The sequence below is a fragment of the Pseudopodoces humilis genome, chromosome 8, assembly GCF_049639895.1.
Source record: "Pseudopodoces humilis isolate 2021_Gansu_Grassland_sample_001 chromosome 8, ASM4963989v1, whole genome shotgun sequence".
In the NCBI taxonomy this organism is placed as follows: domain Eukaryota; kingdom Metazoa; phylum Chordata; class Aves; order Passeriformes; family Paridae; genus Pseudopodoces; species Pseudopodoces humilis.
The window spans coordinates 26,232,513-26,258,092 of NC_142207.1; the positions used below are offsets into that span (position 1 = coordinate 26,232,513).

Sequence of the window (25,580 nt, forward strand, 5' to 3'; positions counted from 1 at the left end):
GCACCGCACCACTCCAGCAAACCCCAATGATTCCTAATGCACAGGACCACCTGGGAACAAGGCAGGGTGGGACCTGCTCATGCTGAAAGTGTCTGGAAGTCCTATTCAGCCCTTAGTGATCAAGGAATTCCTCATCCTCCTACCAAATCAACACAGCTGCAATGGGGGTTTCCTCTTCCTCCCATTCCTGGAGCATGTTAGTACATGAACCACCAACAAAAGACCATGCTTTTTTGTCATTAATATGATCTTTAATAAATGGAATAATGCACGATTTTTACAGCAAGCCTTTTCTCTCAGGCCTAAAGAATAGCCTTTTAAATGTTCTTATCCAATGTCTCTGTATCAATACAATCTCTTTATTTAGGTTTATATATAACAAAGCAATTCTTACAAGTATTCATAGAAAACTCTGTAGTGGCTTTAACAATGTCAGCTTTCATAGTGGCATCCACAGATGTTTAAAAACCAAAAATTAGCTTTTTATTTCATACTCACACTGTTCCATGAAACACAACTTATACAGCATAGCAAGGGTATTGGGCAGCTTATACAAAAGAAATAACTGAAAGCAATTATTTATAAATTCATACATGATATTTCCTCAGTCATTTGAGAGGAAAACCAAAAATACCCGTTAACAAAAGGGTTCTGATGAGACTCCATATTCTAGGATTTCTCCCCCTCTTCCCCCAGAAAAGCTCGCTCAGAAAGTAATGCTCTCTTTACAGTCTTTCATAAGGAAAATGGCAGTTTCACATCTTATTTTAGCCTTTACAGAAGACCAAACCCTAGAATTCATTCTTGCCATATTTATTTTCCTCTTATACTGCATTTTGGGGGAAAATAATTAACAGCGATTGTAAAATGTGATTCCAGCTTATATAAATGTGAACAGAGCACACTTTCCTCTAGAGACAAAAAGCAGACAAGAAACATATACATACAAACCGTTTTAAATACGTTTCAACAGTATGAAAGAGAGAGAAGAGTCACCAATCAGGAAATTCAAAAGTGACAAATGAGTCAGCTATAACTTGGACTTGCCTGTTTGTTCTTGTGACTTCTTACAAAGACCAGAAACATGGACTATTTTCTGAATAAACTAGACTGAAGTGTGAAACTTCATGATACAGTTCTGAAGCACAAAAAAAAAGTGAATCAAGTGCTCTAGAAATAAACCTCACACGTTTGCTGTCTTAAAAACAAGTGAATGGGCTACAAAAGTGGAGGTTTGGGAGACCTTGGAAATAAGGCTAATTATTTCTACTTTAAAATAGTTACCAGGCGAGATGCTGCGCCTCGACAGACACACTCCAGTGATACATCTGCAGAAGCCTGCAAGGATTGGGAAGAAATCCTTCCTTCCTGTGCTGTGAAAGCATGGTGTATGCATTGAAGTTAACCAACTGAACGATTTGAAAATTCAAACAATTGCTGATGGAAACAGCAATAGGCTTTGAAAAACAGCTGATGATTACGCTATGAATTAGCATAACTCCAACCAGTTCCTGCTTATTATGCACACGTGTATGTTAAACCACAGTGAAATAAACAGAAATGGCCAGAAGAAGTAATTTGTATTAATAACGCACTGTTAACACAGACCTACATGGAGCCCAGATAAACATTAAAGGGCCTTGGTGTAAATGGGGATTTATCTTGAACCCTCCTACTCCCCCAATGCAGTTCCACTTCTTGACAAAGCCACAGCTGCCCTGTGCTGACCCAACTCCACAGCCTGAATCCCTCATCAGCACCACCCAGCAAAGCTCAGGAGCCAGGGCTGCCCCTGCAGTCCCACATTCCACATCAGCTTTCCTAAAGCTAATCCTCCCCAGAAACATTTTAACACCAGAGCCAGCAGAACCCAACACTCTTTTGCCCACAGTCCAAGGCAGACTCCTGTTGGATTCCAAGCGCTCAGTGTGTGCTGATGAGGCATGCATTCCCTCAGAAACACAGGTGCTGAACATGGCATCCATTTGGATTTGCAGGAGTTATTGCAGAAATGGAAGTTCTGCCTCCAATTTTACTCAGTACAGAAGAAACCCGAAATGAGAAATCTGATTTGTTACACTTCCATGTCAAAACTGAACCTACTTGGGGGGTGGGTGAGATCAAAAAGGGATGTATTTCTATAGCTACAGTTTCATATGACAATATAGGAGCCTAAAATGTAATTGGATTCAATGGACTAAAATACTACGTTTAAATGGCAACCACATATATAACTATAGCTACTACATAAAAAAGCCTCGTAAAAATTATCATGTGTTAAGTGTTTTGGGTTATTTTTTGATCTTTGAGAGAGGTATTTTAAATTACTCAGCTTCAGATAAAGCTTGCCATGTGCATGCCCAGGTTTCTCTCTCATAAATCCATTCCACCCAAACAATCAGTGACTTCATCTGTCTGTCACAGGAGATCTTGGACTACTGGACTACGTGTCACAGTCTGATCCCAGCTTTACTGTGATGCACTACAGACAATTTTAAATGGCATATGAAACCCTCCCCCCCACCCCATACTTTCTACCAGTGCTACCATCTGATGCTGTAACTCACAGAATTTAATCCTGGAACTTACACACAACATACATATGCATCTAAATACACAAAGAGTTTACGTAAAAATATATATATATATATCTGGCTTCACTGCAATATGTATAGTTTTTTCACTGAAGAAAGGCTTGAGGTTGAACAAAAAATAGTGAGCACATTTTAAAAAGAAGTTCAATACATTTACCTGTTAAAATGAGTACTGGGAGATCAGAGAGGGAAGTTCAAATAATCCAAATTTATGCAAAATACTAAGTTGTCCAGTCTATGATTCAACTTTCAAAGACTGGTCAATCCAATTTCAATTTACTTTGATGAGCTGCTACAAATCCTCCAATTAGACATCAGGTCATTTATATGCTACTGTGCTTGGCAATTATTATTTTTATGGCTTAAACCCAGCCTATTTCAGCAATGGGACCAGCCATCATTTTTATACAAGTAAAAATTACAGCATAATTAATTTCTAATGTATAGACTAAATATGTCCATTTTAACATTCTCCCTAATTAGGCAAAAAATGTTCACAGTAACATTTCAATGGCAAAATGGCTATAGACTTTTGTATTTTTCATTAAAGAAAATTGTAATCTGAACTTAGACACAGTAATGTTATATTAGTGGATTTTTTTTAACATTTAAAAAAGGAATATCATTAGAGCAAAATGCACTGAATACTGGGACTAGGGCATATACAGTGTATACTTATATATATTTTAGTAATAATTAATGACTATTAAGTTTGGGGCAATAATTTATTCCATACAATTCAAGAACTTCCCTATTCTCCTCTCTGAAGCAGGTAGGATTCCAGATTTCTTTTAGAGAAAGCTGACAGGTAGTAAGATATGAACTTTCTGAACATATTTATGAGGTGGACTTTTTTTGTTGCTTATTTCCTGAAAATTGCCTGAAAAACAAGCATCTATCTTGCATTGTTTTGTGCCCAGTGCACTGAAAAAAAATCAAAATGTGTTGCCTTTGAAAATAAGGTAATTTTCTATATGAAAACAAGAGACAAACAAGTGCCACTAAGAAAGCAAAACAAGAACGGAAATGTTGTTTCTGAAAATATTCTGATACTATCTGATGGGTTTTCTTTTAAATTAGGAATACCTTTAATTTAGCTGTGCAGTGTAAGTGCATCTTGGAGTTTCCAGAAAGGCCTTGGTAACAGGAACTGGCTAGTGTATGAAGCTGTAAAGCAGTATAAACAAATTCAGAGAAGTGCTGCAGATAATCTGACCTGAAAATACCAATTTTAGAAGACTATGAGGCATGTCTGTTCAAAGGGTTAGACCTCACATTCTAAAAACCATGTTCTGTTGGTATCACTATTACAGGAGACAGAACAAGAGGCAATGCATTACCCTAAGCAACTCTCCTGGCTTCTACTGGTAAGCCATTTTCTATTCTCAGCAAAATTTTGCATTTTGTCTCATACATAAAAACATAAAAAATGTTTCCTCTATCATTTTACTTGAATTATCCATTGTAAATTACCATAACAAATATTCTACTGTTGCCTATTTGTCAGTGGCACAACTAACAGGTATTTACACCACCATTCTATTTTAATTTTGCCATATTTTATCTTGTCTGCAATATACACAAGAAACTGACAGAAAATTATCAACTTTCATTTGTTTTTTTAAACCAAATAAAATTAGAAAAATCATAACTCACACAGAAATAAATCACATTTGTCTTCTTTGTTTATTGTACAGTATCAACTATCCCTGTGTTTGATTTATAAAATTCCTTTTCTTAAATGTATTTTGTTTGGTTAAGAATGATTCCCTGTGGCATGAGATAAAATTCAGTATCATTTAACTTACAGAGAAAGTATTCTATGGACAATGGATTATGTGCTGTGAGAAAAAAAAATGGCATTACTAAATTAAACATTAAAACCAAACTCCTAGTCTGATTTCATCTAGCTGGGCAAAATTACAGTATTTTGGTACCTACTTAAGAGTTTGCTTTGACTGACCTTTAAAAAATAATAGATTTTTATCTATTTAACCTATAGGGTATTTCATGATAAACTACGTTTTTCTATCATGTTACAAATTGTATTTATCCATGGTAGATTGCACAGCCAATATTGCTACTAATTATAATTCATTCCAAAGGCCCTCCAGCAGCTAATAAAAATAGACAAAGGAAAGAAATAAAGTATTGTTTAAGAATGTTGAAGGAGAACTGCAGAACAACATTTTCATCTGGTATTAAAATTGATTGCATTGATCACAAAAAGGCTGGATTTCTTACAAAGGCATGGCCTGCAAAGAAAGGCTAAAAGACTGGTGCAATTCTGTCTCAGCAGAAAGAAGCAGCAGTCAGAGAAGTAATTTTTCTCTCCCCAGAGCAGTCTGAGTTGTTAGTGAGAGTCCTAAATATTGTTTTCAGCCCACATTCTGAAATGCTGATGGATGATACATGCAAGGCAAAGCAAAAGTCATTGGGAAAGGAGTGAAGAATCCTCAACACCACGATAAGGTGCTCACCAAAAAACATCACCGTGCACTCCAAACGGAGACTCACAGGAGGCCAGAAGAGAAGACAGCCACAGTGAGCAATATGAACAGAATGCCAGAAATTCTGATTCAGGTCTTGAAACCCAGCTGAGCAATTGGCAGGTTTTCAACATCTGGGATGTGAGACTGCAGCAGATGGGAAGCCAGAGAGTGAATTAAAAGTCAAACCAGAAGAAGGCTGTATTTTTAAAAAGGAGAGATATAACTGTATTATACAGAGGGAAAACGTAATAATGCCTCAGAGACAAGAGGTACTATTTGAACTGGTGCTTAAAGAACACAGGGAGCTCAAAATGTGCCTCGTGGCTTGTATTTCTACAGCTACACTTAATAAAAGTCTGGATTTATAGTGCTATCTCTTGGAGATATCTAGGAGAATCTATGAAATGTTAAGAAGCATTACAAGAGAAAATCATAGCAATCAAGCACAAGCAAGGGATTTTGGGGAACAGCAAGAACCAGATGTAAGCAAGGCATGTATTAGGTTAGTTGTATCAACAGATAGAGAAGAACAGGGTTGGCAAAGTTTACCTCAGGGGGAAAAAAATGGTAAAACGGCAAGGAAACAAATGAGCTTAAAAGCAGAGAGCATCTGCTTCAGTCAGGAAAGGAGACAGGCTGGGGGAGGCAATTGTTTGCTGCCAGTATCCTGCCACAGGAGTCTGGCAGGCTGACTGAATTGATTTTCTTTCTTTGAACATCACCCATTTTCAGATGAAGTGATAAATCTTTGCTTGTTACCACAGACTGATGTGTTACACCTTTTTATACCCAAATAGTTTTTACTGAAGTGTTTTCAATTGGAAAGAATGTTTCTCAGGTGGAAGGCTATTTCTTAGGTGAAAGGAGGTTCTAACTAATAAAAAAATTAATTTTCTTTCAGTAGCCACTAAATCCAATAATTCCAAAAAAAGGAAAGGTTTACTTGAGATAGTGAAAAAACAATTTATCTCAATACATATTACATTCACATTCACTGACAGCTAAAATCAATGTGCATACAAACTGAAAGAAGGGACTAAGCAGGGGGGGAAAAAAGTCCCCAACCTTCCCCCACAAACACCCATGAATTTCAAAAGCATGCAATAAATTTTAACAAGATGAATGAGGGCCTCTAAGAACTCTGAAGGGAGGACGAGTGTTTCAACTCTACTTGGCAACAACAATCAATTAGGATGCACCTACCTGCATAAGTAATCAGGCTGATTTTTACCCCATACTGTCCGTAAGGAGGTAAATCAGGAAAGACTTGTGACTCATCACAAAACTGCTTTGTGCCAAGTAAGATTCATCATTTTTTTTCTCTGTGTAAACAAAATACGTTCACAACCTATCTTCACTCAAGCTTTTAAGTATGACAATCATTAATATTTCTGAATAAGATGTATTTTTCAATGTACATCATTAGTGATCTAAATAAGGTTTTACATAAATACAGGGAGTGCAACTGCACACAAAATAAAATGGAAAAAATGGCTGGAACTGTTTCCTTACATTTGTTCAACATTTTGTTACTCAACTTCACAGGCTGGCATCTACTACTATAAAGGAAACACATTTTGATTTGGGAGGATCAAAGGAAAGGTACGGAGCTCAGATTTTTTTTTTTTTTTTGTTCCTTTTTTAAAGCCCTTTCAAGTTGGGGAAAATCCATGCATTGTCACCTCTGAGCACAATGTGATATTGGCAGCTGCTTCAAGCTGGCTACGATGTGCAAAGTTCACTGTCATGACTGGCTGACTGCTCAACTGTCAAGGAAAAATTAACAAATACAAAAATGGGAACATGTGGCAGTTTCAGAAACACACTTTTCAATAAAGCCTACTGTGAACTATAGACTATTGCACATTTCAACATGACACAAGGAAAATAAGGGGCTCAAAAGAGAATACACTTTGTAACATAGAAATATACAGACTAGCTTGTGCACAGAAATCAAAACATGGTTACAAGACACCACTGCAGTCAAACCTGTCTTATAGTCTGCTTATGATCTTAGTGACCTTAAGAAACTGGTCCAAACTGATTATCAGCAATACTTTTTTTTGTTACTTTTTTTTTAAAAAAATATTTTGAGACCACATCTTTGATACACATATATATATTCCGTGGTCAAAACAGACAGACTTAACTTTAGCGATACTAAATAAAAGTGCAAAAACGTTCAAAAAATAAAACAAAATAAAAAAATATGGAAGCATAAGCTAAAAATTTTCTGCATAGCTGAAATCTATTTAAAGCGAGTCCTTGGTAGGGGTTTTGCTGACAGGAGGAGAAAGCAGTTTTTTAAAATGTCTTCTGCACGTTTGTTTCAAATAATGCAAAAAAAAGGTCATTTGTCGGCTTTTGAAGTGTTTCACAGGCAGTTCACCCCTGCGTCCTTAGAGACCATAGTGGTGGCAGTGCCCCCCTCTGCAAGGTACACAGCAGTGCTGGATTTAGGGGGCACTACCTGCTCACTGCCGTTGTTGTTGACCTCGCAGTGCAGCGGCTCTGTGGAAATGACCCACGTTGACGGACGCCACCGCTTGAGAGAGTATGGAGTTTTCACGCGTTTCTTGATCTTCTCTCCTGAGCCTGATTTGCCATCCTGTGAAGAGTCACCCACTGAAGGAAAAGAAAAAAACAAACCAAAACAAAAGAACAGAACAGAAAATAGCATTATGAGGAAGGTAAGATTAGATCGGAGTCCGGGGTTGCTACTTATGTGAAACAGAACAAAAGAATAAAACCTTTAAACACAGAAGCAACTGTGTGGCAGAGGCATGACAGGTCTATCAACTACAACAGCTGCCACTAAAACAAAGGGTTGGATTTCTGTCAGAAATTACTTCAGTGAAGTAATTTGTGTTACCTGGAACGCACAATGGCATCAAACAGGAGAATCAGCATTTGACATTTGAGGGGCTTTTGCAATCATAGTATCTTACATTACCTGTAATGGGAGGTACAAAAGAACATTGCTACTACAGGACAGCGAAGGCTAAAATTTAAATAGTGCAATATTAGGTCCCCTAATCCTATTCCACCTAGCAAAGCATTTCACCTGAAAACAAAATAGTCCATTCTCTGTTAAGATATTAAGTCAGGATTTGGAATGCTGGATTGCAAAACCAACTTTAACCATGATAAAACTTCAACAGTAGAAATCTGATTGCTAAAAAATTTTACACAATCCCTTCTTTTAACTTAACCTTCAATTAAAGAAAGTGACTGCAATAATATTTTTTCTTTATTTCGGTAAGATTTCAACTCACATCAACAGGTTAAGACAAAAATTAAGTATTCTTACTTAAAAGGAAGGCTTAAGCATTCTATTGCTGAATATTCAACTACATTTCTTGAAAGATATGTTCTCGCTTGGTTTTAAACCTTTTATTTCCAAAGATGCCTGGCATCCCACTTTACTCCACTATTATCACAGCATCTTCCTAAACACAGTCACGAGATTTGCAAGCACCTTTCAAGACTACAGTGACTTCTGGAAATATATTTTCTTTAAAATGCACACCAGGAGGTCTTTCCAATAGCTCAAACAGGCTCAAATCTAGAGGATGTACCTAATTTAACTATAACTACATGATTACATTTTTAACGTAAAAGGGTGAACCCCATTTTAATCTCTTGGACCTCTGGACATAAAACCTTGAGGAAGTTATCCTGAAATAAACTATTAAAATAAATTCCTTCTCTAATTACTTGGTTTAATGTTAAATGCACATGGCAAACTGATGAAGAACTGCTCTAATTATTGGAGCTAGGACAGCAAAATAGAAAATGCCTCCTCCATTTAGGCTGGGCTAATACAGTAAAATTAGTTGCTTTAAAATCATGAAGCATATAAGTAGTTATTATAATAAATAATTTTAATCAATGCATCTTAGAAACAGCTACTCTTTAGAGAATGAGGGAAAGAAGAATGAGGGAAAAGAAGACCTAATGTGCCCCTGCAGAAAAAAAAATGGGACACTTCTTCAATATGCTTTGCAGCTACCAAAGGCATTTGCAAGGAATAATGGAAGTTAACCTAGAGTCAGAATGGATGGGTTAGAAAGAGACAGATTTATTCTGTGTATGTGGAGGGACAATAGTGATCTAATATACGGGAAATTATGGAGACAGGACTTCATCAAAAAGGCTGAAATCACGCTGAGACAAATTACATTTATATGAGATTTAATAACTATGCTTTGAGGAGAGACAGGAGAGACGGAAATAATTTCTATTCAAGCAGATATATGCAGTTATTAGGTAGAAAGGTGTCAGGGAAACATCAGTCCTGCAGGCACTTACACGGCATACTACTGCTATCCAAACTACTTGTGGCTGACAGGTCCAGAGAATTAGGCCTCTGTGCTCTTCTAGTCTGGGTCTGCCCAGGATTTCTCACTACATTCTGGACACTGGCTGCAGCTGTGTCTGCGCATGGATTGCTGTTGTTGTTGTTGGCGTTTGTTCGCCCGTTATCCAGTGGTCGCTCCCTCCTGTCCACCAGGCGGTCCAGAACACCTTCATCGTGGCCAACCTGCTGCTCCCGCCTCAGCAAGGGCTCGTGCTCATCGGGACTGGAATTGATATTCAGCCGACTGTCCTCCCCACTGAACTGGTTCTGAAGCATTTCCTGGGCCCTCTGTGCTACCGAACCGCCGGTCTGGCCGGAGGGCAGCGTGCCATTGACATACTGGTTTGTGCCAGCATGGGAGTTCATACCATGGCTCCTTCCAGCCACTCCGTTCATGGTTACTGTCACGACATGAGGTTCTGCAGCATTGATAGTGTTCATCTTGGCAACGCCTGTTTCCACTTGCTTCAAATTTGATTTGTGCTTACCACCAAACTTTAACCGTGGCTCTTTTGTTGAATTTTTGGTGTTTAGAGGGAGGCTGGTAGGCCTCTTCGGAAGGTTCTGTTGCTTGGGCAGAGGATAGACCTGAGCAGATGGGACATCCGGAATCAAACACGCCTGACCATTGGTAGCTTGTGTGAAGTCCTGCTGTCCTGTCACCTCTACTGCAAGTTTTATCAGTGGATAAAGCAGGCTGGAACTAGTGCTGCTGAGTGGATCTGGCCCGCTAAACTGCTTAAGTGAATGTTCCATCAGATTCTCATCAGAGCTTTCTTTCAGGTTCTTATCCACTTCTTTTGGATCCAATTTATTTGTCTCCAAGTCCTCCTCTGTTAGCTGCAGACAAACAGGGGTGGGCCCACCTGGCTGCATGACATTTGTGGTGTGTAAGTTTGTTTCATCCGAATAAGGCATTTCGGATATGGTGGTCATGCCAGTGCTAGGAGTGAGGCCAGTTGTATTAGTGGTGGACAAACTGGTGACGCTTGTCTCAGGACTGGGGATGCGAGCTTGTGCTTGTTGCCGCTCGTAGTTAATGGAATTTCTATTCTTTTCCCCTGAAGTCAATGGTGTAGTGGACATTGAATGTTCAGAAGAAATGTTCTTCACTATGCTGTCGGTGTGGTGGATTGAATCTTCAATGTAGGAAGAGGAAGAATAATCGGGATATGGCCTTATCTTTGATACGCGTCTATGATGCGACAGATTCCTTTAAGAAAAAATAAGTGGTATTAAGATCATATGTGTAAATATCACCTCATACTGTAATGCCTCTCATTTAAGAGAGCTGAATATCTTTCTTTTCATGCTAAAACTAAGGATAGATACAGCACAAACTGATGTATTCCAGCCACTTCACTGAAAAGTGCTGAGGATAAGAAAATTTGTTTTACTAGGGCAAAATTTCATCAAGGATTTAATTTCCTAAGAGAACAGTAATCCACTATTTGTCCAATGTGCTGCTTGTCCAGTTGGCAAAGTACTGATAAGGTTCTTTTTTAGATGCAGAAAAGTGATGCTGAAGAAGGTCAACAAAAACCCAAAAGACAAGATCAAGAAAGTGATGCTGGGAAAATGTCATAAGGTCCTAAAGAACCATGAAAACTGCTACTTTGACAATTTAGATATTCTATTATTTAAACATAATATTTTTTCATGACAATAAACACTGTCATATACAGCAACATTATTCTTTTCTCAAAACTGGATTTCTAGAGTATACTATTAAAGGCACTTTGAGTCTGCAAATTCTCATTCCCTCTGGATCACATACGAGCAGAGAACATGCATCACTTCTCTTGCTGGGGTCAGAGTAACAATGACTTAAACAATGGCCCTGCAGTTTGTTACAAAACTCTTTGTAGTTTTGAAAAATTACAGGTTTGAGACTTGGCAATTTCCTGAACTCATATCGACTGCAAATTCAGTTTTTAGCAGAACACTTTAAACAGAAGTTTTATGCATCATTTAACAAGTGTACTTAAAGACAATTCACTTTGTCACTTCATATCATGGCAAGCCTGCTGAGACAGTTTGCCTGAGCTCAGTTTCAAAAGCTCCTCTGTGAGAAATACAGTTGTGTACGTAAAAGGTGCCTGAACTCTGGGGACACGCAGGAGATCTTAAGAACACAAGCAGTTGGGATTATGTCATGCAATACCCATATGCAGAGTAGGTCATGTAACACACACCCCTTAATGGGTGCAGCAAGCTGTAGCTTCTGTCCTGGAGTGAGCTGAGCACTGCGTTGGGCATTTCCTGCTGACTAAACCCAAATGTGTTCTCTTCTTACCTCTCATTTTGCATGGCAGTTGACATAGGGTTGACTGTTGGACTAACTGATTTATTTCTCTCCCAAATCATCATGAGTTCTGCCATTCTCTCCTCAGCACACTGTGCTGTCAGTCGAGCTTCTGCATCTTGATCCCAACAGTCTTCAATTGTTTCTTTAAGTGACCTCACAGCCTGCCAGGAGACAAAACCCCTTTAAGTTATTTTACCTTTATATTGTGCTTCTAGTTTACTGTTTTACGGCAACATTCTGCATGCCTGAAAACAGTCACAAGCTGGTGAAAGAGAGAAACAGAAGATACACAATTTCATCCAAAGCTAATTTAACCTAATAATAGCAATATGCAAGTCTAATAGTATCACACCTCACACACACACACACCAACTGGGAAGACACTTAGGGAAAGCTACATTCACCAATGTCCATATAGCCTTCAGCCAGCCCTCTGATGGATGTGTGCTCTGCTCACTCTCCCTGCCTTATGAGAGCTTTGTAGGATTGCTGATATTTTGGAAATGCTGCCATGGTTATCCTCATAGTTCTGCTAATGTTCACTACCTCGCTCCCCTGCACCGCATGCAAATAACAGCCATGCTCACTTCATCATCCTTGTCTTCTTCTGGTTCCACAGTGACATCCAAATGTCTCGCAAGTATCAATGAATTTGTCTGCTCCATGGGAGGAGATTTTTGTTGCACTTGTTTTACAGGTGTAGAAACAGAAACACACACGTGTTCCTGGCACCACACTGCGGGACGAACTGTACAGTCAGGATTAGAGCTCAAGACCTCCAAAACATGCTGCCATATGTTCAGGGAACTGGAGAGGAAACAACTGAAATTACAAGCACTGAACACTTCTTCCACTCCATCTGGAGTACAAAAGCCAGGTAGACATTTATGGGCCCCTGCTGCCAGTCTATGCCCATGGAGAGGAGCTGGTTTGCCAGCACAACTCACATCTACAGCCCAGCTTTAACCTCTCCAGCACTGAGGGCTGAGTATAATCCCATCTGGGCACTAATGCATTCAGTGGGTCCTGCTGACTGTCTGTGCCAGAACTGCCTTGTGCCCTTCTGGCAGTGGAAGCCAGGACTAGCTCTGAGCATGAGCCAAGAGCTCCTCACCCACGGAGTGGGCTCCTGGCATCGCTTGCATCTGGCAATCACTGCTGCTCAGTGAGGCAGCTCTGGCTGTACAGGTGGGGACGACCTCCCACACAAGCAAACATTCCATCTCCCCTCCCACAGCAGATCAGAGAGGGGATAAGCCAATACCCTCTCCTTAGCTGAGGGACATCTAAAAGCACCCTCAGGGATAAAGACAAGGTAGGGTGCTGGATCCATTTTCTCTCCCACAACAAAATGCCTTCATTCAGTTTTTAGGACTTGATTTCATCACAATTTAGACTAAGTCAGTGGACACCCTAATCTCCTGCCTTGCCTCTTTGCAAGACTCTCTCCTAAAGGTTTCACCAGCAGCAAATTCAACCAGAGTTTAATTTAGTACTGTCTGTCCCCCAGCAGATCCTCTCCTTTGGATGTGTTAAGGATCATTAAAGGAACACAGTACTGACTGCATAGAGAGTGATCAAAACTCAAGTTCCTTAGCACCACATTTACCACAATTACGTGTTTTCTATTAATTTCAGGTTCAAAGACAACTATGCTAAAATGAACTATTTACAAGTACTAGCACTCATCAAAAAGATAGAAGGGACCAGAAATCTCCATTATTCTGTTAATATCCGTCAGTGCTGACCTCTGAAGTCAAGCATAGATCCCACTTTGGCAAGTGAGACAAGAATACCATAACATGTCACCACAGTTTATAGCCTTCAAATTGCTCAGGCTATTTCTTTATACTGTGAAAAACAATGCTGTGAAAAACAATGCTGCAAGGTCTGTCACATAACATAGATGGTTCCAGAAGCAGACCAAGACTGCACAGACAACCACAAATCAGGATCCCACATCTTCTGAGTACCTTAATTTTATGATTAAAAAAGAAAACATTTTTATTTGTATTTCACAAAAGAAAAGGACAAATTCATTTGTTTCATCGGTGACTTTGCATGAAGGTGTTACAACCCAACATGTCAGCAGAGCTTTAAATAATGGGAAAAAGTCTTTTATCCCATGCATTAGATGCAGGAGGATAGGACCTGGCTCCAGAGTGAGGTTGTCTGGAGCTTAATTTTCTACACTATCTGCCCTAGAGTGCTCATTCAGATATTATCATAGACTGGCATAGGATAGAAGAAGTTGTTTGACACCTGTGATTATTCTTTTCTCTTAAAGCAATGGTGTAGATCAATTCTTAGAGCTGGAGTTATCATCACCATTTTTATTATTGAGAAAAAGAAATTAGCAGCAACACGAAGAATGTTAGGCACTTTAAATATGGAGATCATCTAATAATGCTGGAGTCTATCAGCTTGCTAGAACATAATTAACTTTTAAAATGATCGTCAACAAAACAAAACAAAACGAACCTTGAACTGTTTCAGTTTTAACGGTCTTCAGAAACAGCTGTCAAGCTTGGTTCTTCCAATGATGCATTTGCCAACACGGCTATAGTTAAAACAGCTGTTGTTTGATTTCCCTTATACTTTGGGTGCTGATTTCTCCTTTTTAGTTCTTCCCCCTTTGCCCCCGAAACTGGCTGGCCAAAAGTGTTTAATAAATCACCTCTCTTGGAAGCTCTCAGCTCGGTTACAACACGTTTTACTACAGGCTATGCTCCTCTCTGAAAGCAGGCTCCTACATAATTGCAAGTACCAGCACAGGTGAGCCCTGGGCTCCTCCTCGTCTGCACAGTAGCTACAAACTTATCAACCACCAAAGTCTCTGAAGATGTGAGTCATTTCAATAAGGGAATAACAAGAAGTATCTTTTTAAGTGACAGTCGAAAATGCCATTTTCATCCCTGCAATTAAGCTGTATTACCCTGTATCAGATGGAACCCAGTAACTGTTTGCATTGCACTGTGATTGTAATAAAAGACAAACAGCCCCCTCTAAGCGAAGGGGATTCACATTACCTGACCTTTGCTGCAGATGAAAGCAAGCACAGACTCTCACCTGACTTGCTCTAACTTACTGGCCTGCAGAAGCAAGGCACTAAGCCATAGCAACACTCATTCAAAACAACAAACAATATTATGATGTTCATAGTCTTGAAAATAAAAACTGCAGGTCAAATGAAGTGATATAAAAATTTTTATGTAGTTATAATGAAATGATTGTTAGGAGCTTTAGCCTCTGCAAGTCCTGAGGACTATACAAGTTCAAAAAAGTTTATTACAATGTTTACCAATTTTAGTTTTGGTAGAGTATATTGATGTTTTTGCCAGCTATTTCAGTTGATATTTTAGTTCAGTTTTATTAGTTTATAAGTTGTCAAAAGGCAAAAAATGGCTTCATGTTTCTCATTCAGCACACAGAGAACACATGGGCACTTCATGCATAATACTACAGATAGTGTCTAAAATTAATGTAACAGGTTATCTTCTGTATATCACATTGCAGCATGCAACAACAACAACAGTAGTATTTGTCCTTAAAAGAAATTTAGTTTTCACATCAATAACTTTTAAAAACTCAATTCAATATTTAAGAATTCCAGGCAGAGACACAGCTCCCAATCCTTAAATACTAACAAAGAAGAAAAAAACCCCAAAACCTAAAAAATTGCTTTTAAGAAATGAATACACCCTAAAGCTGGTTAAATCACTGTTTCTTTGAAAATATTCTCTCTCACCAGGCTGTTCTCCTTCCATGCTTCTGGGAATTTTGGTCTTTGCTTCTCTCTAGACACCAAGACTTGCATATCTTCAAAAGTGGGATGGTTTCCGACTTCAGTCTGGAAAGCCATCTGGTACTCTGGCACAGATTCCCCTGTTAGCAAAAGAAAGAAAGGAAAAAAAAAAATCAATCATAGATTAAAAGGCAAAGGCTTTCAGTTGATGAAAGGCATTATCAAATTATCAAAGTTGCTGTCTATCGAGATGTTCCCCACTTTCCCCAAAGTCTAACTTCCAAAAAAAGCGGAATTAACTGCAAATGAATTAAGTGCTGTTCAGCAACCTTTCAAAGGATAGCATCCTCAGACTTTGCTGGTTCGGTGGCACATTTGGAATGTCTTGGAGCCTGAAGGTGACACCTACTTTCTGTGAAATGCCACTGCCTGATTATATTCATGTATTTCGTTCGGGAGTAAGCCCAGCAAGATTACAAGCCTCGGCACATAAAGTACAGCTGGGGAACTGTAGAGAGTATGCTGCATCTTAGATTCATTCTACATGCTGTAGCTTGAGAAGAAAATGGTGGATGTGGCACAATCTCATGTGTAAATTTTAAGTCTACTTCCTTTTGGCTAATGTTATGGGTAGAGAGGATTTTTCAATTTAGGGAATTTTCAACGTCCTATCATAAATAAAAGTACAACTAACTAAAGGCTTTATTAAGTCACAGCATGTTCTCATGATGAAAAGTCTGAAAGACACTTCAGGCACTTCTATCAGTTCTCAGAACTGAAAACACTGCCTTTGCCACCAGCCCAACTCCCAGCATTTTTAAACTCTGGACAATAATAACAACAACAACAATAATAACACTCAAGTGGCACTGAACAGGTGCCTTTCAGCAGGAACCACGCCTCGCCCTCAGATGCACCGTCCTGACAAGCACCACCTCGAACACTAGATGGCACCGACTTAATGGCAGAAGCAATTGAGGAAACTGCTTCCCTTCCCCACTTCCAAGAGCTCAGGCTCTGAAGTAGCTTTGGCTGCTGGTGCCACTTCCTACATTACGGTTTTCCTCAGTTCTTTTTCTTACCTGGGAAGAGGTCTGTACATCTCATGAAGATCTCCCAGTAGATAAGGCCCAGTGCATACATATCTACTTGTTTCAAAGCAGATTCACAGTCCCTCAAGTTCACTGCTCCTTCAAGCACTTCTGGGGCCATATAGCGGATCGTACCGACCTGGGAAAACATCAAATCAAAGCTTCACATCAGGAAGTGGTTTCCAAATTCAAGTGAGTTCTTAAATGCCCTATTCTGCTTGGTATTTTTTACAAGGAAAGCACAGCTTGTTCCAAATCAATGTACTCAGCTTACCCGTCTAGTCATAACAAAACCCTTTCCCTACTCTGTCACTTTTTTGTATGTACCAAAACAAAACTATTTCGTCCCTTAATGTTCTCATATGAAATATGATATAGTAGAAGTGTTTCTTTTTCCTGAAATTATTCTGTTAAACACCAAGGTATGCATCATAATGGAAAAGGATCCTGCTGAATAGGAAACTTGTTCTCTATTCCTGGACTGTCACAAGCAAGGTGCCACCATACATCTTCTATAGTCAAAGGTTATTAACAGTCTTGGAAGATACCTATTCATTTTCACTAGGACATGTTTTAGATCAGAGCACTTAGTCATCAGTACTTGTAGGACAGAATTTCGTCAAAGGATTATTCCCCATCCCTGCATTTTAACCAGCAGTTTCTCTGTTCAGTATGAGAAGATCTAGATTGAGCTCTCCTGCACTAGCTATTTTCAATTTAGCACTTGCTTTCTAAGGGAGGGTGATTAACACTGTGTAGCATGTTCTTTGAATGATAAATGAAGTTTTTCTGTAAAAGCACAGACAATAACTACACTGAACTATTAGGCATTCTTTGTTTAAAACAGTCTCACTGTATTTCAGTAGCGTGGATTAGATGTCAAGCAGAAGATGCAGAATGTGGTATGTCACCATTTCAGAAAAATTAACACCAAAACCAAAGAATGTTTGGTCTTCAGTTACAAGTACAAGACTGAAGGAACCTGTACCACATAATGCAAGAGAAGATGGTAACCAAACCTACCTTGTGTCTTCTCACATCTCACACAGAAACTTCAGTCTGCCAATCTATCACCTTTCAAAATGGCAGGTTTGTGATGAGTACTTTGAGAACAAAACCTGTTTCTTTCTATGGAGGCTTCAGCCACTTCTCACCCATACTGCAGTCATTTCCCATTACAGAAACTGGACCACCTGAACATTCATCCAACCATTTGTACTTACCTCACTAATGGCTGCATTGTCTTCCTCACCTGGTCGTACCAGTCTGTTCCCAGTTAATTTCATGGAGAGTCCAAAGTCACTGATTACACATGTTCCATCATTCTTTACCAGTACATTGCGGCTGTTCAAGTCACGATGGGATATTGCAGGTTTGTAATGGTCTATTTGGACACACAGAAGTGCTTGTTACTATTTGAGCAATTCTACTGTTTGGCAAAATGAGAGAACCTCATTATGTCTGCTCTGCTATTATAAACAGAGAATCAACTTATTTTTTAGGAAGCTAACGTTTTTGCTTTTTTACAATGAGCTCCAGAGGAGGCTATCTAGAGAAAACTGACTGGCATCCAGAGTTTCACTGGATATATATGATATATTAGGCTACCACCTTATACAGCTCTAATGTTCACCAACAGTCTTCCTCCCACTGGATATTTCAGCATGATTTTGGCAGTGAAGACACGGTATACTTAAACACAGATCTGCTGCCGTTATAACCTAATAACCATTCCAAATGCTCTCTGTCATTTCCACACTCCTGCGTCAAATGCAGCACCAATTATTTACATTATAATTGGAATTACTGCTGGCACTTATTCAGAAGATATGCAGACAATATTATTCCAGAGCCTGAACATATTCATCTTGCAAGGGATCTGATCTTTTCCAAAGAATAATCTTGCTTGTTCCTAGTTTTTATTATTTTGTTAGTAAAGCAGCCAGCAGTACAGAGCTTGTTTTACTGTGGAATTTATTCTATTCCATGTATTCCTTCCTAGCATTCACAGACAGTGACTGTCTCTCCTTTATGATGGAACACTTACACATTTTCTGGCTGCTAATGGGCACACCTGTCTGCACATCTCAAAATGATGAAGTTAAGATGATAGCTGCAGTTTCAGTGGCACAAAGGAATACTGATTTGGGTATTTTCAGCACTTTTAATAGTATCTTTAGTTGTCATTCTTTGCTAATGCTCATGCTTAACATTTGAGATACACAGTTTGAAATTTTAATCCAAACATTAGCACCTTAATGTAGATAAAATGAAACCAGCCTTTTATTTCCTGCCAAAACCCTAACCTTTCAGTGCCCGGCCATATTCTGCAGCCTGATACAGAATATTGTACCACAAATCTGAGATCACAGATCTCAGAATATCTACTTTATAATTACGACACTTTAGCTGCTGAAATATTGACTGAAGCATGCATGCAGAAAGATCCAAATCAATATACTGTCACAGCCAATACTCTAATAAAGTACCAGAAGTCCAGCAGTATTGTTTGTACACAGCAAAAACTAGCCCAAACCCTCAGACAAAAATCCAGAGACGTGATAAATAAAATTACAGTGGGGTTAGAAGATTTAATTTTATAGTACACATTTCACACACAAACTAAAAATTACTTTGGTGATTTGTTTCTGAACTGCAAAAACAGACACAACACCTCATCTGTTTGCCCTCTGCTGGAGAGGCAGCCAGTGCTTCAGGTCTTCAGTAATCTGTTGCCATGATACAGCAGCACTGCACATCTCTGCCTCCTCCTGCCCCTCTCTGGGGCTCTCCCACCTTGCACTCTGTTTTCACACAAGGGTTACAGAGCCCACAGAACAGGGCTGTTCAGAAGGAGGGAACTAATCAGAAGTTCTGAGCAATCTCTATTTGCATTCATCACAGTAGGATAAAAGAAATGCTGGAATCTACTACCTGATAGAAATAAGAATATACTGGAGATCTTTGTATCCGTTCCTGGCCTTACCTCCTCGAGGCAGCTCCGTGTGCAGGTATGCCAAGCCCCGAGTTATAGAGTGAGCCAAACGACAAGAGCTCACCCAGTCACTTGTGTGGAGACTCAAATATTTACACAAAGAACCCTAAAAAGAGCCCCCCAAAAAAAGACAAAAAACATGGATTAAAATCATTGTCCAGTAGAATAACTCAAAATCTTTTGGAGAAATAAAGGCATTTCATGTTTTTTCTTGTTGTTTACAGATTTTTAAGAACAATCCCTCTTATTAGCCTCCAAATGTCATCAGCTTGGTTTTTTTTTTTCTTGGCTTAGTGGGTTGAGATTCCAGCCCATTCTACTGGAGGCCACAGGACTGTTGTCATGATGTGACTGGGAAATATTCACTGTATTAAACCAGCTTCATGATCTTTCTGCTGCAGAGCCTGCCCACCACCAGATAATTTTTAAGCTAGCTAAAGGCTGTAATTTTATGCTTTTAGTGAAGTTAAAACGATAACCAGGGAAAGCTTTAGTCAAGATTTAGATATGTATATGTATTTGTAATTAAGACTATCTTTTCAGAGTCATGAGTTACATGCTAAATTGAGGATATTTGTTCTGACTATAACTTTTGATAAAACTGATATTTTAACAATCAAAGAGTCTATGTGTGATTTAGAACAATTTTTATGTTGTTCTAAAGGGACAAGAGTGTCTGACTACTGGGGCAATAATTCTGTGGCTATTATGTCATCACAAGTGACCCCCATACTGACCTACTACACCTCAGAGTCTCATCAGAGCAGCAAGTTGATTGATAAATACACATATCATTCCTTTTACTTGCCTATTTCCTTCAGTCTGAAGGCATGTTTGGATAAAAACACAACCTGGGTCAAACCTATCTGTCTTCTTTCACCGAAGTAACACCAAGAACAATTTTCTGTGTAAAAATGCCCTGGTTTGTGTGTTCTTATTTCCACGAAGGAAAGTATTTTGAGGGAGAATGATGTTTTACATGGGATAACAGTTCACCTGCACATCTTGTATTGGTTAGTCCTTACTGAAATCAGATTTATGGCTCCAGGGTGACACTGCAATTCCCTTCTAGCAGGGCTGCCACAGCAGGCTTCCTTTTCTGCTGTTAACTCCACATACAGCAGAACATCTGCTCACTGAATTACAGATCACACTGTGCATTAATTACACCTGCTGTGCACTTTTTCCAATGACTTCCAAACAACCAGTGGATTGATTTTAGACTAATCTTGCTGTTCTTAATACCACAATTGGAAGGAATCTGATAATATGATGTCATAAGCTTCATCTGTACATTTAATCAAGTCATTAACAGAGCCTGCTTACCTAAGCAACAAGACACAATTTTCAGTCAAATTGCATTTCAACTGAAAATCCTTTCATTCAAGAAAACAGCAAAACCAGATCACCTGTGAAGACAGTTATGCTATGCCCTTCCAGGAGTAGAATACTCATTTGATTTTACTTAACTTTCATTTCATTACAGGAAAATACACCAGTTTTGTCAGAATCACAAGCCTTGCCACTGTCCACCTGGTATGGGCACAACTGACCTTTTTCATGGTCACTTCTAGTTTCTGCAATCTCTTCTTAGATGCCTGTCTTACAAGCTGACATGATCGAGTGTGTTCTCATGTAAAAGTTTCAGTTAAGACACTTTTTACATCTATGCTTTGTTGCCTTAAGTCTGTATATAGTGTACATATGTGTAAATACATACCTATGTTTAAGGTATGTATTTACATGGGTGCATTTAACTTTGAATACAAGCATATACACAGAGCCTAAAAACCCCTAAGACAGGCCATCATTACTGCTACTTAGCACTTTTATGCTCCTTTTTGCTATTCAAATAAGCAGCTTTTATCCTACTGCCTCCATAAAATATCAGGCTTCAGTCATCCCCTTCACAGCCTGCAGGAAATACGAGTTTGCTTACTTGAGACCAAAAAGCTTGTTAAAAGAAAATATTTAACTGAGTAACTAAAGTTCTTTTCCATACACCGGCAAAAAAATCTCCCCAAGATAAATTGTGACATCATTTTTTGCTTTTTCATATATATAACCCCCATGTACATTTTATGACTTTTGAGGAAAGCTATTCACATTCATACTGCATATTTTTTAAATGTTTCTGTTTCTGTATATGTGTGTACACACACAGAACATTAAGTACACCAATCCATGAATTTGAGAAATACAAGCATTCAGTTAGCTGAGGAGAGTTGAAGATATGGTTCTGGAAAGTAAGGCTGCCTTCTTAAGACATGTCCTACATCATCTGTATATGCCACAGAAGGCTTTAAAGAAGCTAACAGGATAAAAAAAGCACCACGATTTATAGTACCACAAACTAGATTGACATCTTGTATCTATTACATTTCACTGTAAAAATCTGCACTTTTTACAGCTATTGAGCGAGGTCATAAGACAGAAATAATGTCTTAATATTAAGAAGTTTTAAATTTATTAGGTAATATTTTTAAGTAAAAACAACTCTTCAGATTCTGTCATTGAATAAGGACAGAATTGACTAAAAAACCCTCTAAAAACTGACTAAAAGTACTCCAGAGCTAGGAATTTGTAAAACTATGTCTGGTAGCACTAACTAGGAAATCTAAAAGGGTATTTCAGTTACGCACAATAAGGTCCATTAAAATTGTCATTTATATGGATTATTTTTACATTACTGTGCAAGAAGCACCACCAAAACCTAAAGTACATCCTTTTCACTTGGCTGTTCTCAGGATTCTTAACCAACCCAATTGATTTCTTTGAAGCACTTACATTGGGGTAATATTCCATCACCAATAAATATTCCATCCGGCCGTCTGCAGTGAATCTCTCATCCCCCACAATGAAGCGGGCGATGTTATCATGTTCCATCAGTGGAATCCTGTAAATGTTCCTCTCATTGACAAAGTTCTGACGATTAGCAAAAGAAAATACTTTCACAGCAACTGGGCGTTCATCTAGGGAACCTTTATACACTGCTCCATATCGTCCCCGGCCAATCAACTGCAAATGCAAACATAAATAATTAGTTCACAGAATAATAGATGAAGACAAAACCCAAGTTTTCACCCTTACAAGAATTGTATTTCAACTTTCACCCTGACTTATAGCATAAGAACAGTGAAGATAGTATTTAGTAATGAAAACCCGAATTAGAATGCTTTCATAGAGGCTATTCTGGAGCTGAAAACCTCAGCATAAGCCAGCATAGGTCTTACTAAATTGATTTATAGTCTGAATGTCCAGTAAAGATAGCATAAATAATCTATTCAGTACTTTTATATATATACAGAATCAATAAAATACATGTTTTGTGCTGCTAATTCTCTTACTAACTTTTGCCTACTAAAGATTTATAGTTTTTATGTGATCAATTTAATTTCACTTGAGAAATCACAGACATTAAGTGAAACATTAAGGTTTAGGACAGTTTATAAGCTGTACCTTTCAGGTCAGTGGCAACAAAAATACACATTTGTAGTGCAAAATAGATGCCAAGAGAGGTAAACAGATTTTAATAGAAGGAAGAAATTAATTCCTGACTACCTGTGAGTCTTTAATCTAGCCCCCACTATGTTAGACTGTCTTCAAGAATGGCCTTTCACATCTCCATAGTAACTGCAGAAGAAAGATGTGATCTCTACTCTTAACCAAAATGCAGAAACACCTCCAGGAAGAGCCCTAATTTCTAAAGCTCAAAAAATTCAAACTACATAAGAATTTAAGCCCCTATTAAAATAATTTTCAGGAAGCCTCATACATGAAACTGTAAAGATTTCATTAGCCATTTTGAAATACTTACAAATGAAGGAGGAAGAGAAAACAGAAGGCATAACAAAAATAACGATTCTAAAGATGATAAAATCATCTTACAGGAAAGTTTTAAAAAATAAAGTATCATTTAATGGAAAGACTTCCTGTTTCTCAGTTCTTTTATATCACTGGGTTGCAATGCAGCAGCAAGTCATTTCAAGGTACAAACCTGAAATGTAATCTACCCACAGAGATGTCAAAAGGCAAGCACAGGTTAAAACATTTGTCCTGCAACACCCTGTGACTGGGGGTAGAGGGCCAGCTCCTTCAGATACAAAAAGCAGGACAGAAGGCACCATAGCAGATCTCTCTACCAACTTTCAGACTTGGAGAAAGTCACTGTTTTCTCCAAGACTGCATTATCAGTACAAGTGCTTGCATCTGGTGCTTCGTGCACCTCTACAATACCCCTTGTTAGACTCTTGTAAACTGTGCATCAAGTACTTTTAGGGTGGCAGAAGACACCCAAGGTTCTTTGCTGAACAGCCTGCTGTCACCCCTAGAGCAACTCACACTCCATGTCTGCAGTCTGCATCTCTAGGTGGGGTTGGTACTAGGAAAAAGAATAGCACCAGTCTGCATCTCAGTCATTCTACTCATTTTTTTTCCTGGCTAAAAGCTTTTAAAAATTCCATATGTTCCATCGAGCATACCAACTAGAAGCATGACATTTTGCAGTTTTGTGATGATACATCTAACACCAAGCTGAGCAGAAAGTTCTGGTTGGCCTCTAGTTGCCATGGAGCTAGATAGGGCCCCACACTGAAGAATGACTACACATAAATGCACCACTACTGAAATATACTGCCCTATCTGCAGTACATTCTATTTTCCAAGAGTGTTACTAAAGAATTTCAAATTCCTATAGTAGGACACTGCATTAAAAAGCAAGCAATGTCAAGTAAAAAAGATGGATCTTTTGATGCAATGCTGAAATACAGCACACTCTAATTTCCCCCACTACCTCCCGGTGTTTCTTTTTTTTGTTCTCAAGGTAAAACACTTTCTACCTAATACCAACAATATTACTAACAAAATTGACAAAACGTACCTGCAATAATCCCTTTTTTATTTCAATTTCTTCTTGAAACTGTGATTTAAAAAAAAGCATTACATGAGCGTGGATACATTCAGTTCTGTAACTATGCCTGGGATATGACCACACTATTATATTGAGTAAAAATAAAGGTTAATAACTGAGTTGAATATTTACCTCTAACAGCTTTAGATTATCCAGATCCAATGAGGGCTCTGATGCTGCTGCCTCCATCATGTTCATACTGTGCAAACCTTGTTTACGGTCTCCTGGGGAAGAGGGTGAAGAGGAAATTAGCCAGTTTCCTTTCTGGACATGCTCCAAGTGAAAAAAATGCAACCTACCTGGCAGCTGGAAGAATTACATATTGTAGGCAAGGATGCAACAAGTAAAAAGAAGTCCTGTAAAATCTTCTCAAAGTCAGCAAAATGAGCAGTGAAGGTGCTGATAAGCTACAAACTACGGACACCTACTACACAACTATTTTGATAATTCAAAAGTCACTGGCAGTAACTATAAGGCATGCTGACCACCTCACTTAAGCTGTGCTGAGCAGAGGATTTATGGAAGAAAAACGGGTCCCAAAATGCCAGCTTAGAGAAGTCATCACTCTCTCCAAACTGTTATGAGAGGGATATCACCATAAAATGTCAGAGAGGACAAAGGGGAGCAACATTTTTTACAAGAGTATAACAGGGACGGGGGAGAACAGAAGACTTAAGTATAACTTTGAGCAATAACCAAATGAACAGTTGAAAAATGCAAAGCCAAAAAGATCATCAATCTCTACCTGCAAGCATCCTGTATCCAAAGAACAGAGCAGCTATCAGAACAGCCAGTACAGACACAGATGCCAGGGCAATAACGATGGTCTCATCTCGATGAAAAGAATGAGAAGAATCTGAAAGCAAACAAAATGAGGACTCTTAACTTGTAAATTTGAAAGAATCAACACTATAAAATACGTAATTGTTATTACAACAATAAGAAAATTGTACTCTGGATTGTCAAACATCCCCCTGAACTCCTTTTCCTCTCAAAATCTATGGATGGCAAAAGAGCCTATCAGCTCAAAACCATTGACAGCTTTTCCCAGCCTTCGCTTGCCTTGTAGTGAGAGGCACTGACTGC

General features: G+C 38.7%; 1 protein-coding gene across 2 annotated transcripts in view; it reads right to left on the reverse strand.

Moving 5' to 3' along the window:
- Window positions 1-229: 229 nt before the first annotated feature.
- Window positions 230-25,580, reverse strand: part of BMPR2 (bone morphogenetic protein receptor type 2) — a 104,144-nt gene continuing 78,793 nt past the window's right edge. For both annotated transcript variants that reach the window (XM_014249468.2, XM_088058721.1), the window contains exons 4-13: window positions 25,240-25,350; window positions 24,627-24,718; window positions 22,373-22,603; window positions 19,577-19,691; window positions 17,814-17,974; window positions 16,582-16,729; window positions 15,503-15,639; window positions 11,743-11,915; window positions 9,398-10,659; window positions 230-7,711 (exon numbers count right to left, since the gene is read on the reverse strand). In XM_014249468.2, the coding sequence (XP_014104943.1) occupies window positions 7,461-7,711; window positions 9,398-10,659; window positions 11,743-11,915; window positions 15,503-15,639; window positions 16,582-16,729; window positions 17,814-17,974; window positions 19,577-19,691; window positions 22,373-22,603; window positions 24,627-24,718; window positions 25,240-25,350 (2,681 nt within the window). In that variant the 3' untranslated portion in view covers window positions 230-7,460. The remainder of the gene's footprint in view (window positions 7,712-9,397; window positions 10,660-11,742; window positions 11,916-15,502; window positions 15,640-16,581; window positions 16,730-17,813; window positions 17,975-19,576; window positions 19,692-22,372; window positions 22,604-24,626; window positions 24,719-25,239; window positions 25,351-25,580) is intronic.